Genomic DNA, 13,215 nt, shown 5'->3' with positions numbered 1-13,215 from the left:
TCAAGCACATCACTAGATGTATCGTTTCGAGCACAAACTCGTCTAATGTTTAAGTGCATGTGGTACGCAAGATTGGATGTTGCGAAATACGGCCTGGTCTGATATACTCGCCATATATGTCTGAAAACACAAGTAAACATTACAGTGTTCCAATGGAATGCCCTTTAGATTCCTGATGCATGTGTTGCCTTAACAAGTTCATATACAAATATGTCGTGTATGAAATTAAAGCCAAGACGACATTACAATTTGAATGAAGAGGCATAATTGGTTGAATGATATTAGATGAGATGCAGTGCACAGAAGAAGTTGCCAGACATTGGACTAAACTAGAATAGGCCATGCAGTGCACAGATGAATTTAACATTGTGTCTGGAACCCAGTTGCACATGTAGTGCCATTACATCAGAGAACAGGTGGGCAATGCCTGAAGTTTATCATGTCTTCGTTGGGGCAGCCCCAATGCTTCACGCTGAGTTGATGAACCCATTGTCGCAAAAGAATAGGAAGGTGTGGGAAGAAACTGACAAGAGACATGATAAGCAGTAAACGCGTACTGACCTCTAACGTGCCATTACACCAGCAATCAAACGGGTCTTGCCACCCCTTGGGTTCTCTTCATCTATGCTCTGCCGATGCTCTCTCTTCTGCTCTTCCTTCCATGATCCAAGACTAGAATTAGCATGTCTTCCCTTCTTTGTAGGTCTATCTGGACAACGAAGAGGAGCACTCAATATATAACTTGGAGCACTGGTAGTAGTGACCGACTGCGAGCCACGTATATGAAAATTGGGCTTACTGATAATCCTGTAGTGACCATGCTATCCATAACAGTTTGAATGAGCGCCACAATTAGTAGGGCAGCAACTAGCATAGGTAGTGCAACCAAGCCTTACAGTTGCGATCTGCGAAGCCATCAGAAATAGCACCGAAACTGTACAAACCAGGGCAAGATAAACAAGTGGAAAGAGAAATATTTACATCCACCAAACTAACCCACTCAAGTAACCAGAGTTAACACACACTCATCTAGCTACGCATTTTCCTCAGCTGAACCCCAATCATGACCAGATCCACAGTGCATAGTATGCAAGAGTGGCGTTCTTCAGCCAGCATAGCATCAGCAGGAAATACTGCATCTGGGCGAAGCAGACGCCCAAGTTGAGAGCCATGGCCAGAACCTGTCCAGCCGAGTGAACCTTGGTACCAGGGAAGGTCCAGAAGAATGAACCCCACGACCAGCTGAGGCCGCAGGAGACGACACACGTCAGGGTGAACGTCGCAGTCGTGTAACCCGTCGGCATGCGAGTTCCACCACCAACTCCGATCTGAACTTCTAGGATCAACGGAATTGCGACCTTGCAGATAAGATTTCAACCATGAACAATATCAGCTGTTTGTTCCAAGAAAACATCTGAGAGTCTAAAGTTCTAAGTTTTAGCTCTTCTTTCAGTTACCTGGCAAATTACCATCACGATGGCACTGATGGCGAACGTCACCTCCCGGCCAAACTGTTTCACTGAAAGTGCAGATCCAAGAACTCCGCAGGAGTTCACCACAACCAGCACGATGTTACCGATCACCGCTGGGCTACTCCTGGAACTTATGGCTCGGGACAGCATTGGCAAGAACAGAATGGTAACATTCACTCTGGTTAGCCGCAGGAAGAGTTGCAAAGCCGCCAGGACTATCATGCATGCCAAGTACTGCTCATTCCTCGCCATGATCCTCCAAATTATACTTGTGTCATGACCACTCCGTGTCCACTGCCTGCTGAAGCTGAGCTTCTTTTGTGGGATATCAACAACCTTCAAACAAGCAGGGTAACAGATGCACTGTAGTGCTAGACCGACATAACCTCGCTTGCGCCCAAGCAAACTTGATAATAAGGTCTGATCATTGCCCAATTCATTATTATCCATGACCAAAACTGATTCTCCACGGAGGTTAGCACTATGACCAAGGATGAGTTGCCGACCACAAAAACGGTTCGGGATCATAGTGCAGCCACAGAGCTTGGTCACTAGGACACCAATGCTGACAAAGAATGGCAAGGAGCCACACCATGACAGCGAACTCATAGCACGGGAAATCAGCGTGCACTGCCAAATTGTCCAGTTAGAGATGTGTTAATAGCATGAATAAATTGAAAGAAAGCAGTATACAAAGAGCATTCTCTTTAGTGCATTCGGCAACTAACCTGTACAACAGAAGTTCTGTTTAGTAACCACCTACGAATAAGAGCTCCGTAGCTGTTGGCAATACTCTGAATAGCAGTACCAGTACTAAAAAATGTACGGTCGATCAACAGAACAGGAAGGTGCGCCATTTTGCGGGTGAGATGGCAGCCAACGGTAGAATTGTTTAACGATATACCAAACATATCCACATATTTCCTGTACAGAGAATTCAGCTCCAGCTTTGCCGTGGCAACGCTAGGGAAGAACGCCATCACAGATGACTGCATTTTGAAAACACCTGCACGCCAAAACAAATTATCAGGCCATGTGCGGTAACAAAAAAAAAGTGAGTGCATGCTGAAGAATAGCAAATGTAGAACTCAAAATGTGTTTTCAACTTGACCTGATAACATTGCTAATAATCTTATAATTCGATCTAGAGACTGACTACCCGCTAACCTGCACAAACTTATTAAGTTACTTCGTGTGGGTTCCTTTTAGTTTTAGGCACTGATTATTGGAGATTAATCATAAGCATCTTGGACTAGCAGTGAGTTTGGAGAATTTGTAAGCAAAAATTAACAAATGCGGTGTCGGTGTTAGATTAGATCTAACGTGACGTGGGCTGGATATGAACATACAGATCTAAGTGGTATCAAAGATCTCAGCAGACAACTTGGATCCAGCATAGCAAAAAAATTGGAACTTTGAAAAGGACATTGCATGGTACTCTCCTACAAATGATAAGTACAAGATATTTGCTTCGAACAGACTCCACTGAATATTCCCAGCACGTGGAAGATTCCTCCATCCAACGAACAAGGCAAACAATGATCGGGGTACTGGCCACTGAACGTGGGCCCTACGTACGGTTAGGCTCACGTGACGCTTTCCCAGAAGGCCAGAAGCTAGTAGACGTCCGGCCAGCGTGCGTGTCTCCTTTTCCAGCTGCAGAAGTGCAGAGTGCAGACGCCGAGCAACACGAGCCACAAGTCGGAGATTCCGAGCAACGCGCTGGCATTTTCCTATGCTGTGACGATTTCTTTTTTATTTTCAGAAAATAAAAAAAAGGGGGAGCCCGGCTCCGGCTCCGGCTCCCATGGAGTTGGATCATGAGCTTGGCGCTTATGAAAGCGACACGACACATGAAAGCGGTCGCGTGTGTATACGAGTACACTACTGTATACATCTCGAGGCACACTGTTCCATACGACTCGTTTATCGTCTAACTAAGCTAGCGACTCGTATGCGTTTTATCAAGCTCTAGGAGAAAGAAAACGATGCGTCTAAAGGTAAAGTCAATGAGGTCTCATGTCAGGAAAATAGTGTATAGAGCCTAGATAGTACTTGCAATTTCAGAGAGAATGAGAGATCAATACGCTTTCTTCCAAAAAGAGAGCATCGCAAAACCTGAACTTTGCTGCGACATGCAGCAAGAGAGGCCGAAGAGCCCGAAATGAGGAAGCCAATTCATGGCCTCATCCATGGAGACAGAACCCCGTTCCCCTTCTATTCTAGACCGTTCATTGATGCGAATGCGACGCGCTGCGAGTGCGAGTGCGAGTGCGATCTACACGGCTTTTTCCAACTCGCTTTACGAATCGCGTGACATCACTGGCCTAACCCCTTTTTTGTCGTTGCAAGAGAAAGATAAGGAGGGCTGGAGAAGGAAGGCAGGAAGGAAGGAAGGAAGGAAGGAGGAATTTCTGACCTGCTGCTTGGTGGATGGAGAGTGTTCCGGAGAATACCGCAACAGTACCCGGCGCAGCCGCTTGCTTCCCTCCCCCTTTGCTGCGGCCTTTATGCTCCGCGGGCCCCGCCGGACGGCGACGGCGACCACCCCTCACGCCGGCGGCGAGCTCTTGGAGGAAGTGTCGCCGCGCCAGAGATCGAGCTTGCCCGCGGAACGGGAGAGCTGAGCAGGGGAGTGATCCCGGCGAGTAGTGTGTGCCTGTCAGCAACAGCTGTGATCCTTATCAGGACGTATCGTAGGTAGAGAACAAGAAGAGGCGAAGGTTGACGTGCCGAGGAGACGTACGGCGGAAACGAGGCGTCAGCGCTTTCTTCTCGCCTCTCGAGCTGGAATGGAATATAGTAGTAGCAATAGCCAATATGGAGGTAGGCCGGTGGCGATCACAAGAAGTGTCAAGGACAAGAGAGGAGAGGAGAGGAGAGGAGAGGAAGGAAGGAAGGTGGGGGCGAGTGCGAGAGAGACCGCGAACCTGTGTGCTTCGCTTTTCTTTTCTCTCACCAGATGGTCCACCGGCGTCCTGTATTTGTGAATTTGTGATGTGGGAATCCTCGGGTGCTCTGGTGCTGGTAACGTGATGTGGGTGGGGGGTAGAGCAGACAGCAGAGAGCAGGAGGAGGTGAGCAAGCCAAGCGGGTTTCGATGGGCGTGCCGAGGTAAAGCTGGCTGGCGTGGCCGCTGGGGGCCGCGGCGCCGGTGCTGCGCCTCCCGCTGCGGCGCCTACGTGTGGGCTTGCATGCGAGGCAGCGTGCGCGACCGCGCAGGCGTTTTTTTTCGGTGGCGCACGGGGGCACGGCCGCGACCGCTCGCTTTGGCACTTTTGGCCTTTGGGGGTGGTGGTTGCCGGCGGCCTGGCGGCTGGCGCACGGTCAGGTGTCACAAGTAGATGAGATCCCGACTCCTACCGCTGTAGCCGCTCTTCTTTTTTTCTTTTTCTTTTTTTTAGAGGAGACCGCTGTAGCCGCCTGTTAAGCCGGGCTGCCGTGGAGATCAACATCGTGTTCGCTTCATCGTATTAGCCATACTTATCAATCATGATACAATGTTTTACTCTCACAACAAAACAACATTAGTCGGCTTATAAGCCACACAAACGATCAAGCGAACAGGGTGCAGATCAGGTCAGGTCAAGAAATTTGTGCCCCACCTGACCAGGACGTGTCATTAACCCGGGGCTAAGCAACGGGGGCATCATGGGCTTGAAATCGGGCTAATTTTGCTTTAGAGGCCCAACAAGTCTGAGTAGCCCAATAAGTCAAAATTACGCCATTAGCCGTTGCAGACTTGTACGGACATGGCGCGTATTAGGCCCAATGAGATTCCACACCACGCAGTTCGGCACCAACTTAGGGCACTCCCAAGTCCCAACCAATAGTTTTTAATGATCCTTACGAACTACTCCCTCTGTCTGTCTCTGAAAGAATAAATTCCTAGCAACTTTAGCATAAATTAGCAACGAAGATAAAAGACCATGCTGCCCCTCATTAAACTATTGAACCTTGATAGCTCTCTAGTTATCGAGAAGTGTAATTAAGTAGTGTCGTTTGGAGTATCCAATAGCAGCGCAGGAGAGATGGGTTGTGTTAAATGAACGCAGACTACGAGAGAAATTAATGTGGATCTGTGGACCATTCACCCCCCCCCCCCCCCCCCCAGAAATCGATTCTTTTGGAGATAAATTTTTGGAATAGAAATCGATTCTTTCAGGGAGCATCTCCCTAGAAACTATCTCTGTCAACCTATGATTTCTATACCAGTTTCTATATAGGGGACAACTTAAATACACACAAAAAAAGAGACAGGTCAACTATGGCAATTAAATAAGTAGCCAACTTGCTCTATTGTAATGTACACTACGGTGCAGTACGGTAAATGAGACCATTTGTAAACAAAGATGTATATTGCCACGACCAGGCAATTAGGCCATTGCGAGTTTATCCAGCTCTGAACCGGAAGAGAACATAAACCAGTAGACTACCTCTTCGACTCTGCCATCAGCAGAGAATAGACTTTCGGCTCTAGCCTTTAGTCCCGGTCATTTTTGGGCCTGGGAATAAAGTTCCATGTCCAACGGCTAGAGCCGTAGCTTTTGTAGAAAGGGAGAAAGAGGGGACGTTTAGTCCTGGTTGGTGGCTCAAACCGGGACTAAATATCACCCTCTAGTCCCGATTGAAGCTACCAGCCGTGACTAAACCTTTAATCCTGGTTGGTGGGTTCAACCAGGACTAGAATTTCACCTATAGTCCGGGTTTGCACCACAAACCAGGACTACATGTCCCGGGCTATATACTTTCTCCTTCTTTCTCCCTCAGCCCGAGCCATTTCAAGCTCTCTATTTGCTCTCTGTTCTTACTCGTGGAAGGAGTTCATGCTCGTGGGATTGGTGAAGACTCCATTCCTCCATCCATTCTTCGGTTCTAAAGGTTAGCAATGTGGTAGAACCGCCTAATCTAATGTCTTCCAGGAGTACTTGTCTTCCATTAGACACTAAGTATCCAAGGGAGGACACTAAATTACACAGTTCCGTCAAGCACACCCAAAGGGAGAACCCGAAGATCCACATTTTTCCATCAGGATCACAAATGATAGAATAAAGCTTACAATATTTTAGCCATTTCTTACATCCATTTCCATGCAACATCATAGTATAATATTTATTGTTTATAATAGCGGAATATGATCATGTTATCAGAGTTATGAACAATCTAATTTAACAGCGGAATATAAACATGTGATTAGAGTTACAGCGGAAATAAATATCTATTCATGACATAATGAAGCATTGATATATAAACTATGACAACACATTATAAAACTTCTATTTATAAAAACATTTAGTGGGAGTTATGAATAAAAACTATGATCACAGCGTTAAGGAATCCTCGCTGAGCCCACCAGGAGGTTTCCGCACACAAGTGTCAGCTCTAGCATTCGTCTGTCACCTGCAACAGGGTAGAACAAACCCTGAGTACTCAATTGTACTCCGCAAGACTTACCCGTCAGGAGAAAAGAAAAGACTCCAAGGATATGCAAGGCTATCTAGCTTGTGGGTTTATTGCATCTACAGGAGCATTACAAAACATGCATCCTTATATTCAATTTTATTAGCAGTCATCATTAGTTCATTAACTAACCATTCTATATAAGCACATGTACTATTTTCAAGCCGGTGGTAAGCAATCAGAACCAATTTTACATCTTTCATATTCCAGTTCTTACTACGGTGCTAGACTATAGACAAGTCGTACCGGATCATCCGGCGATTCGTGAACCAATGTATCACAGCTGGGTACCCTAAAACACATGCCCCGCTTGTACCCCAGGCACAAGCAAGACCAACTCACTACCCTTCTGTCACGGGGTCCAGGTCCCTGTCCAAACTTGGACTCCAAGCCCCTGCTCCTAAGTCCTGGACTCAGTGTGGTGCTTAGACCTCCACCATCCCCGCCTCTAATCAGTCGGTCCGAAAAGAGCCAGAACCCATGATAAGAGAGCAATGAGCCCTCCCGCACCCATACACAAGTATGTGTTCAGGCTAATAAGTCTGTGACCTAACTAGAATCCAATACAACAGTCGGTCCTTAACCGACATAGGCGGAACAAGTGCAATCCGAGCCTCGCTCGAATGTCAAACCAAGTCTAGATCCAAAGTACCATTCCGCCCGGTCTCCAATTATCATTCATATATATTCCATGTGATAGTAATATAATAACAATAATAATATATTTCCTATCTCTCACGAGTGACAGGCAATCACTCGACTTCTACCGGAGTCCTGTAGCATAGCAATCTACCTGATACTGTCATACTAGTAAGACTCGTAGGATAAAGATATATATATATATATATATATATATATATATATATATATATATATATATATATATATATATATATATATATATATATGCAATTGGATTTTATTCAACTCCTTAAAACTTAATGCACAAACATAAAATAAAGTGCAAAAAAGTAGGGGTTATGTATTGGGGCTTGCCTAGGTAACATATAACCAAAAGTTAGTATTCCATCTTTGTGTCCTAACCAAAAGTTAGTATTCCATCTTTGTGTTCTGATCCCTAGCACCATCTTTTTAGCTACTTCGTTTGATACCATCGATCCACCATCGTTCCTATTATGATATGTATTGATGCAAATGCAGGGATGACGCAATCAATCAAAAGGCGACAACAATTCTTAAAATACGAGTGCACAAACCAAGCTAACAAGCTAACTCCTATAACTAATATATTAGCTAAGTATTAACTTCACTAAACAAAGCATCATTTCCACCAACAAGTACTAATTCTTACCAAATCAAGTCTCTTTTTGATTTATTAATGATTTAATATACTCAAAACTAGGGCACATTAACTACTCTAGTAAACTAATTATTATTGGGCTACAAAAATTACAGAGAACACCTGATAACACTTCTAACCTACTGTAAAAATTTTAGAGCTAACACTATCACCGATTTATCATGAAAATTCCTACAAGTTTATGTCTTAACAATATTAAGTATGATAAAATAATTAGAGCAACCCTAAAAAGTAAAAACATATAGAACATATGTGAATAAAATACACTATCAGATAGATCATGATTTCAGAAACTTAACAAAATTGATTTGGCATTTTTGTGAGTTTTCTACATTTTATTATCAATTTTACATGATCATTGCTTTGGAACAAAACACAAAACCAGAAAGGAAAAGCTTCGTGGGCTTGGCCTGGCCCAACACTGCCCGCTCGGCCAGCCACCGGCCCAGCGGCTGGAGGCCCAGACGGGGGAGGGGGCGCACGCGACAACAGGCCGTGGCCCATGGCACGGCGAGCGTGGCCCAACGCGGTGCGAGCGTGAGCAGCCCAGGCGGGGCAGGCGGCGGTACTTTTCATTTAGCCCCCCGCATTTTACAAAAATTACACATGGCCCAAACACTATGCTGCACTATTTATAAGACTCACGGGTTTGCATTGGGAACCCTAGAAAAGTTTCTATTCCTGCTCCCACTCCTCTTCCCCAACCTCGCGACAGAGCAGAGTAGAGGAGCGCCAGGGCGAGGTCGATACTGGCCGGGGGAGTACTCACCGACGATGAAGAGGTGGTGCGTGGGCAATGGCGAGATCGGGTGCACCTGCTGATGGATGCGTCCCGGCCAGAGCTGGAGCATGGAGCCCCAGCCACGTGCGTCGGTGCCCAGGACCGGGTGGCTCTACGGTGGGGGCACGCCAGCAGCGAGCGGTCCCAGGCGAGGGGCACAGGAGGTCGTGGCGGCGGAGGGAGACATGCCGACGAGCTGATTGTGGACTGGCCGTAGGTGCTTGTAGCGGGTCGGCCATGTGCACGGTGGCGTGCAGTGGTCATGGTCGCGGCTCTAGCAAGGCAGGCCGAGCAGCGGCAGGGGAGGCCAAGTGCGGGGACTCACTGGAGGCAGCACGTGGCTAGGTGGGCGACAGCAGTGTGGGGCCTTGGGGGCTCGCGCCCGGGCCGGGAATGGCCTATGGTAGCGCCGCGGCTACAGTCGGTAGCGGGGGCGCTGCAGGGCGCGACAGCGGAGGTGGAGCGACACGGGGCAACACGGGGGCTCGGGCACGCTCATGCGCTCTCGCGAGGTGGTCGAGCGATGGGCGGGAGTGGCCATGGTGGGTGCTGTGGAAGAGAGAGCGGGCAGAGGCAAGCTGCAAGGGAGGGAGAGCAAGCAGCGGCTCGACAACCTCTAGAAGGCAGAGGGCAGGGGCAACACGATGTGTGTAACACCCCTGGTGTTACGAGCTTGTTTAACACCACGATTTAGGCCTAAGAAAAAATTTCGAAACGCGTTTCTCAGATTTTTTATTTAAAACGTACTTGCTGTAATAAGGGAATTGTGTGTGACTTAGTTTTGCGGACTCGAATCAACGCCAAGTGAAATTGCTTAGTACGTAAAGATATTTAGGAATGGTGAACAACAATTCTAGCCAATAGATATTGAACGGTTTGTTCTATTAGATTAAGCAGGAAAAAGCAACTTTTATAAATAAAATAAAATCCATTAATAAATAGAATGATATATATATAGCTTTGGTCTAGTGACATGTTTACGTTTATGTATAGACTCGTTTTAGTCCCTAGGATAAATTGGTAACGTACCCGCGACAGCTGCCGTCCTGACCGCTTGACGACGGCGGTGCGTCAGCGCGCGGAATCAATCACCCGATTTACTCGCGTCACATCGCATTGTCGAGTCGATTGCTTGCTCTTTCTTTTTCCCTGTCTGCTTCTGTGCTGTAGCACATGGAGCATGTGCCGTCCCTGCTGCTGCTGTGTACTGCTTCACTTGAAATTCCCCTAGGAGAGCATGTGGCCCTACTCTGCCCACGTCATGTCCTTTTGCTTCCCTGTGCACGCGCAGGTGCACCGCTGTCGGCCATGCCACGCTAGGCCACGTTGTCCTTGCGTCCCCACTTCTGTGTAGGCCGAGCTTTCTGTTGTTTCCTCCTTTCTTTTTCTTCTCTGCTGCCTGCCTCGGTCTTGTCCTTGTCTGCCGTCTCTGCTCCATTTTTTCCTCTACCTGACAAGCCGTCCGGTCACCTCCGCTGCTGCTGCTGCTCCCGCTCGGCACCAGCGCTCATCCTTTTTCCTCTACGCGCGTGAGCCCCGGTCAGTTCTGGCCTACTGCTCCTTGGCACGCCATGCCATAGCACCACCCTCCTTTCCCCGCTCCTCGCCACTATAGAGCACCCGGGCGGACCACGCCACCGCCGCATCCCCGCCATCGTTGCCTCTTCGCGTGAGCGCACGAGCCCCTCCGTGCTGGACCTACAGCTTCCCCGTGTGGCCCCTCCTAGGCACCTCCTCCGCATGCCGCTGCTCCACGGTGCCCACACGAGTCTCCACCTCACCACCTGTGCTACCATGCACTAGTGCCGCTCCACCTCCATGCTCAGCCACCACCACTGCCGTGCATCCGCTGCCGCGCCCCGCCTTGGCCACTGTGGCTATAAAAGACAGGCTTTGTTACTGCATCACCATGGCCACCTCTCCTTCTCTTCCAAAAATTCATCGTGCACGAAGTGTTTCCCTCCAATTCCTTGCACTCACTGGTGCCCAAGGTCCATAGCTTGCCACTGTTGTTGATCATGGTGGAAATCGTCCACCAGAGAGCTCGCACGAAGCATCGCCGTTGCCGCTGGCCACCATGGGCATCGCACTGAGCTCGACCATGGTTTCCTCTCCTTCCTTGCTTCCTCTTTTTGATTCTAGATGTTTTGGTTCTGCACTGATGTCACGGCTTTGCCCGTGAAGCTGTTTCACCGGCGGGTCTTCGTACCAATAGGAGCGCCGCTGTTGCCACAGTGCACTGACGCCACCACTGCTGCGCACGTGTGAAAGCTCTAGTTTGGTTTTAGTGAATTGATGAAACCCTAAGTGCTAACCTAGTTTATAAAGTGATCATGAGATAGGTAGCACATTCCAAGTAGTGAAGCAAATAAAGATCATGACATGATGATGGTGATGCCATGGTGATGATCAAGTGCTTGGACTTGAAAAGAAGAAAGAGAAAAACAAAAGGCTCAAGGCAAAGGTATAAATGGTAGGAGCTATTTTGTTTTGGTGATCAAGACACTTAGAGAGTGTGATCACATTTAGGTTTGATAGCCATACTATTAAGATAGGTGACACTCGTATCGAAATGCGGTTGTCAAAGTGCCACTAGATGCTCTAACTCATTGCATATGCATTTAGGATCTAGTGGAATGCTAACACCCTTGAAAATGTTTGTGAAAATATGCTAACACATGTGCACAAGGTGATACACTTGGTGGTTGGCACATTTGAGCAAGGGTGAAGAAGTTAGAGGTGAAAAGGAGTTAGTCTCGCTGGTCACAAGGTGACCGGACGCTGGTCTCAGAGGGACCGGCATGTCCGGTTAGTTGTAGCAGTGTGGATGCTGGCATCGGTCAACTGACCAGACGCTGGGTCGCTCAGCGACTGGACACTGGCTGTGTCCAGTCAAGCATGACCGGACGCGTCTGGTCGAAGAAATTCATTTCTGGAACCTTACTGGAAACGACCAGACGCTGGAGGCTCAGCGTCTGGTCACTTATGCTGTAGTGTCCGGTCGACTGTTGACCATGGAGATCGGGCAAATAGTATTCAAAGAGAGGGGACATGTGGCATGTATCATGTGACCGGATGTTGAGGGCCAGCGTACGGTCGATTTGACCGGAGCATCCAGTCACCTCGTGTTGTGCCCAGTGAAGGGGTACAACAGCTCTATTTCATGGGGACTTCTATTTAAGCCCCATGGCTGGCTCAAGCTCACTCTCTTGGCCATTTGCATTGACATAGCAACCTTGTGAGCTTAGCCAAAGCTCTCCCACTCATCTCCATCATTGATTTATCATTTTTGTGAGATTGAGAGAGAATCCAAGTGCATTGCTTGAGTGTTTGCATCTAGAGGCACTTGGTGTTCGTGTTTCGCTGCTGGATTCTCTTGTTACTCTTGGTGGTTGCCGCCACCTAGATGGCTTGGAGCAGCGAGGATCGTCGAGCAGAGGGTGCTGATTGTCTCCAGCTCCGATCGTGGTGATTGTGAGGGGCTTGCTTTTTTAGTAGGCTAGCGCAACACTCACTTCGCCTCATAATTGTCTAACCGGTTTATTAAGTGTTGTTGTAGAAATTTTTAAATAGGCTATTCACCCACCCCTCTAGCCATTAGGACCTTTTAAGTGGTATCGGAGCCGAGGTCACCGTGATTTGAGGCTTGTTACCTTCGGTGTAAAAATGGCTCAAATCAACAACACCAAGAAACCACCCCAATTTGATGGCTCGAATTATCCCTATTGGAAAGCTAAGATGACAACTTATATCAAGTCAATCAATAGGAAGGTTTGGAAGGTGGTAAAGACAAAGATTGAGATTGAAGATGAAGAGGCTCCCATCGCCGCCAAAGAAATACTACGTCAAAATAATGACATTGCTCTTAGTGCCATCCATGATGCTTTGGATGAGAGAACATTTGAGCAAATCAAGAACATTGAGAGAGCTCATGAGGCATGGAAGAAGTTGGAAGAATCATTTGAAGGCACTCAAGCCGTGAAGGGTGCAAAGGCATATATTCTTAAAGAGAAGTTTGCAAGCTTCAAGATGAAGGAGGATGAGAGTGTGCCAGAGATGTTCCATAGGCTTTAAGTGCTTGTCAATGATCTCAAAGCACTTGGAGAAGAGGTGAAGGACAAGGACTTCTCCCACAAGTTCTTGAGATGTTTGCCTTCAAGATTTGGCACATTAGTCACTAT

General features: G+C 47.7%; 1 protein-coding gene across 2 annotated transcripts; it reads right to left on the bottom strand.

Annotated features, from left to right (window-relative positions):
* Nucleotides 1–852: 852 nt before the first annotated feature.
* Nucleotides 853–4,511, bottom strand: LOC136474099 (sugar transport protein MST1-like). 2 transcript variants are annotated; one of them, XM_066471706.1, is made up of 5 exons: nt 4,219–4,511; nt 3,892–4,131; nt 2,201–2,478; nt 1,458–2,102; nt 853–1,358 (listed from the first exon to the last, which is right to left on the bottom strand). In XM_066471706.1, exons 3-5 carry the CDS (start codon nt 2,465–2,467, stop codon nt 1,062–1,064), a joined length of 1,209 nt encoding a protein of 402 aa, XP_066327803.1. In that variant the 5' UTR covers nt 2,468–2,478; nt 3,892–4,131; nt 4,219–4,511; the 3' UTR covers nt 853–1,061. The 2 variants fall into 2 exon arrangements, with proteins under 2 accessions (XP_066327803.1, XP_066327804.1); XM_066471707.1 differs by having other exon boundaries at nt 3,892–4,144; nt 4,219–4,354.
* Between the last annotated feature and the right edge of the window lie 8,704 nt (nt 4,512–13,215).

This window comes from Miscanthus floridulus, chromosome 8 (assembly GCF_019320115.1).
Source record: "Miscanthus floridulus cultivar M001 chromosome 8, ASM1932011v1, whole genome shotgun sequence".
In the NCBI taxonomy this organism is placed as follows: Eukaryota; Viridiplantae; Streptophyta; class Magnoliopsida; order Poales; family Poaceae; genus Miscanthus; species Miscanthus floridulus.
This window is presented reverse-complemented; position numbering and strand designations above follow the sequence as displayed.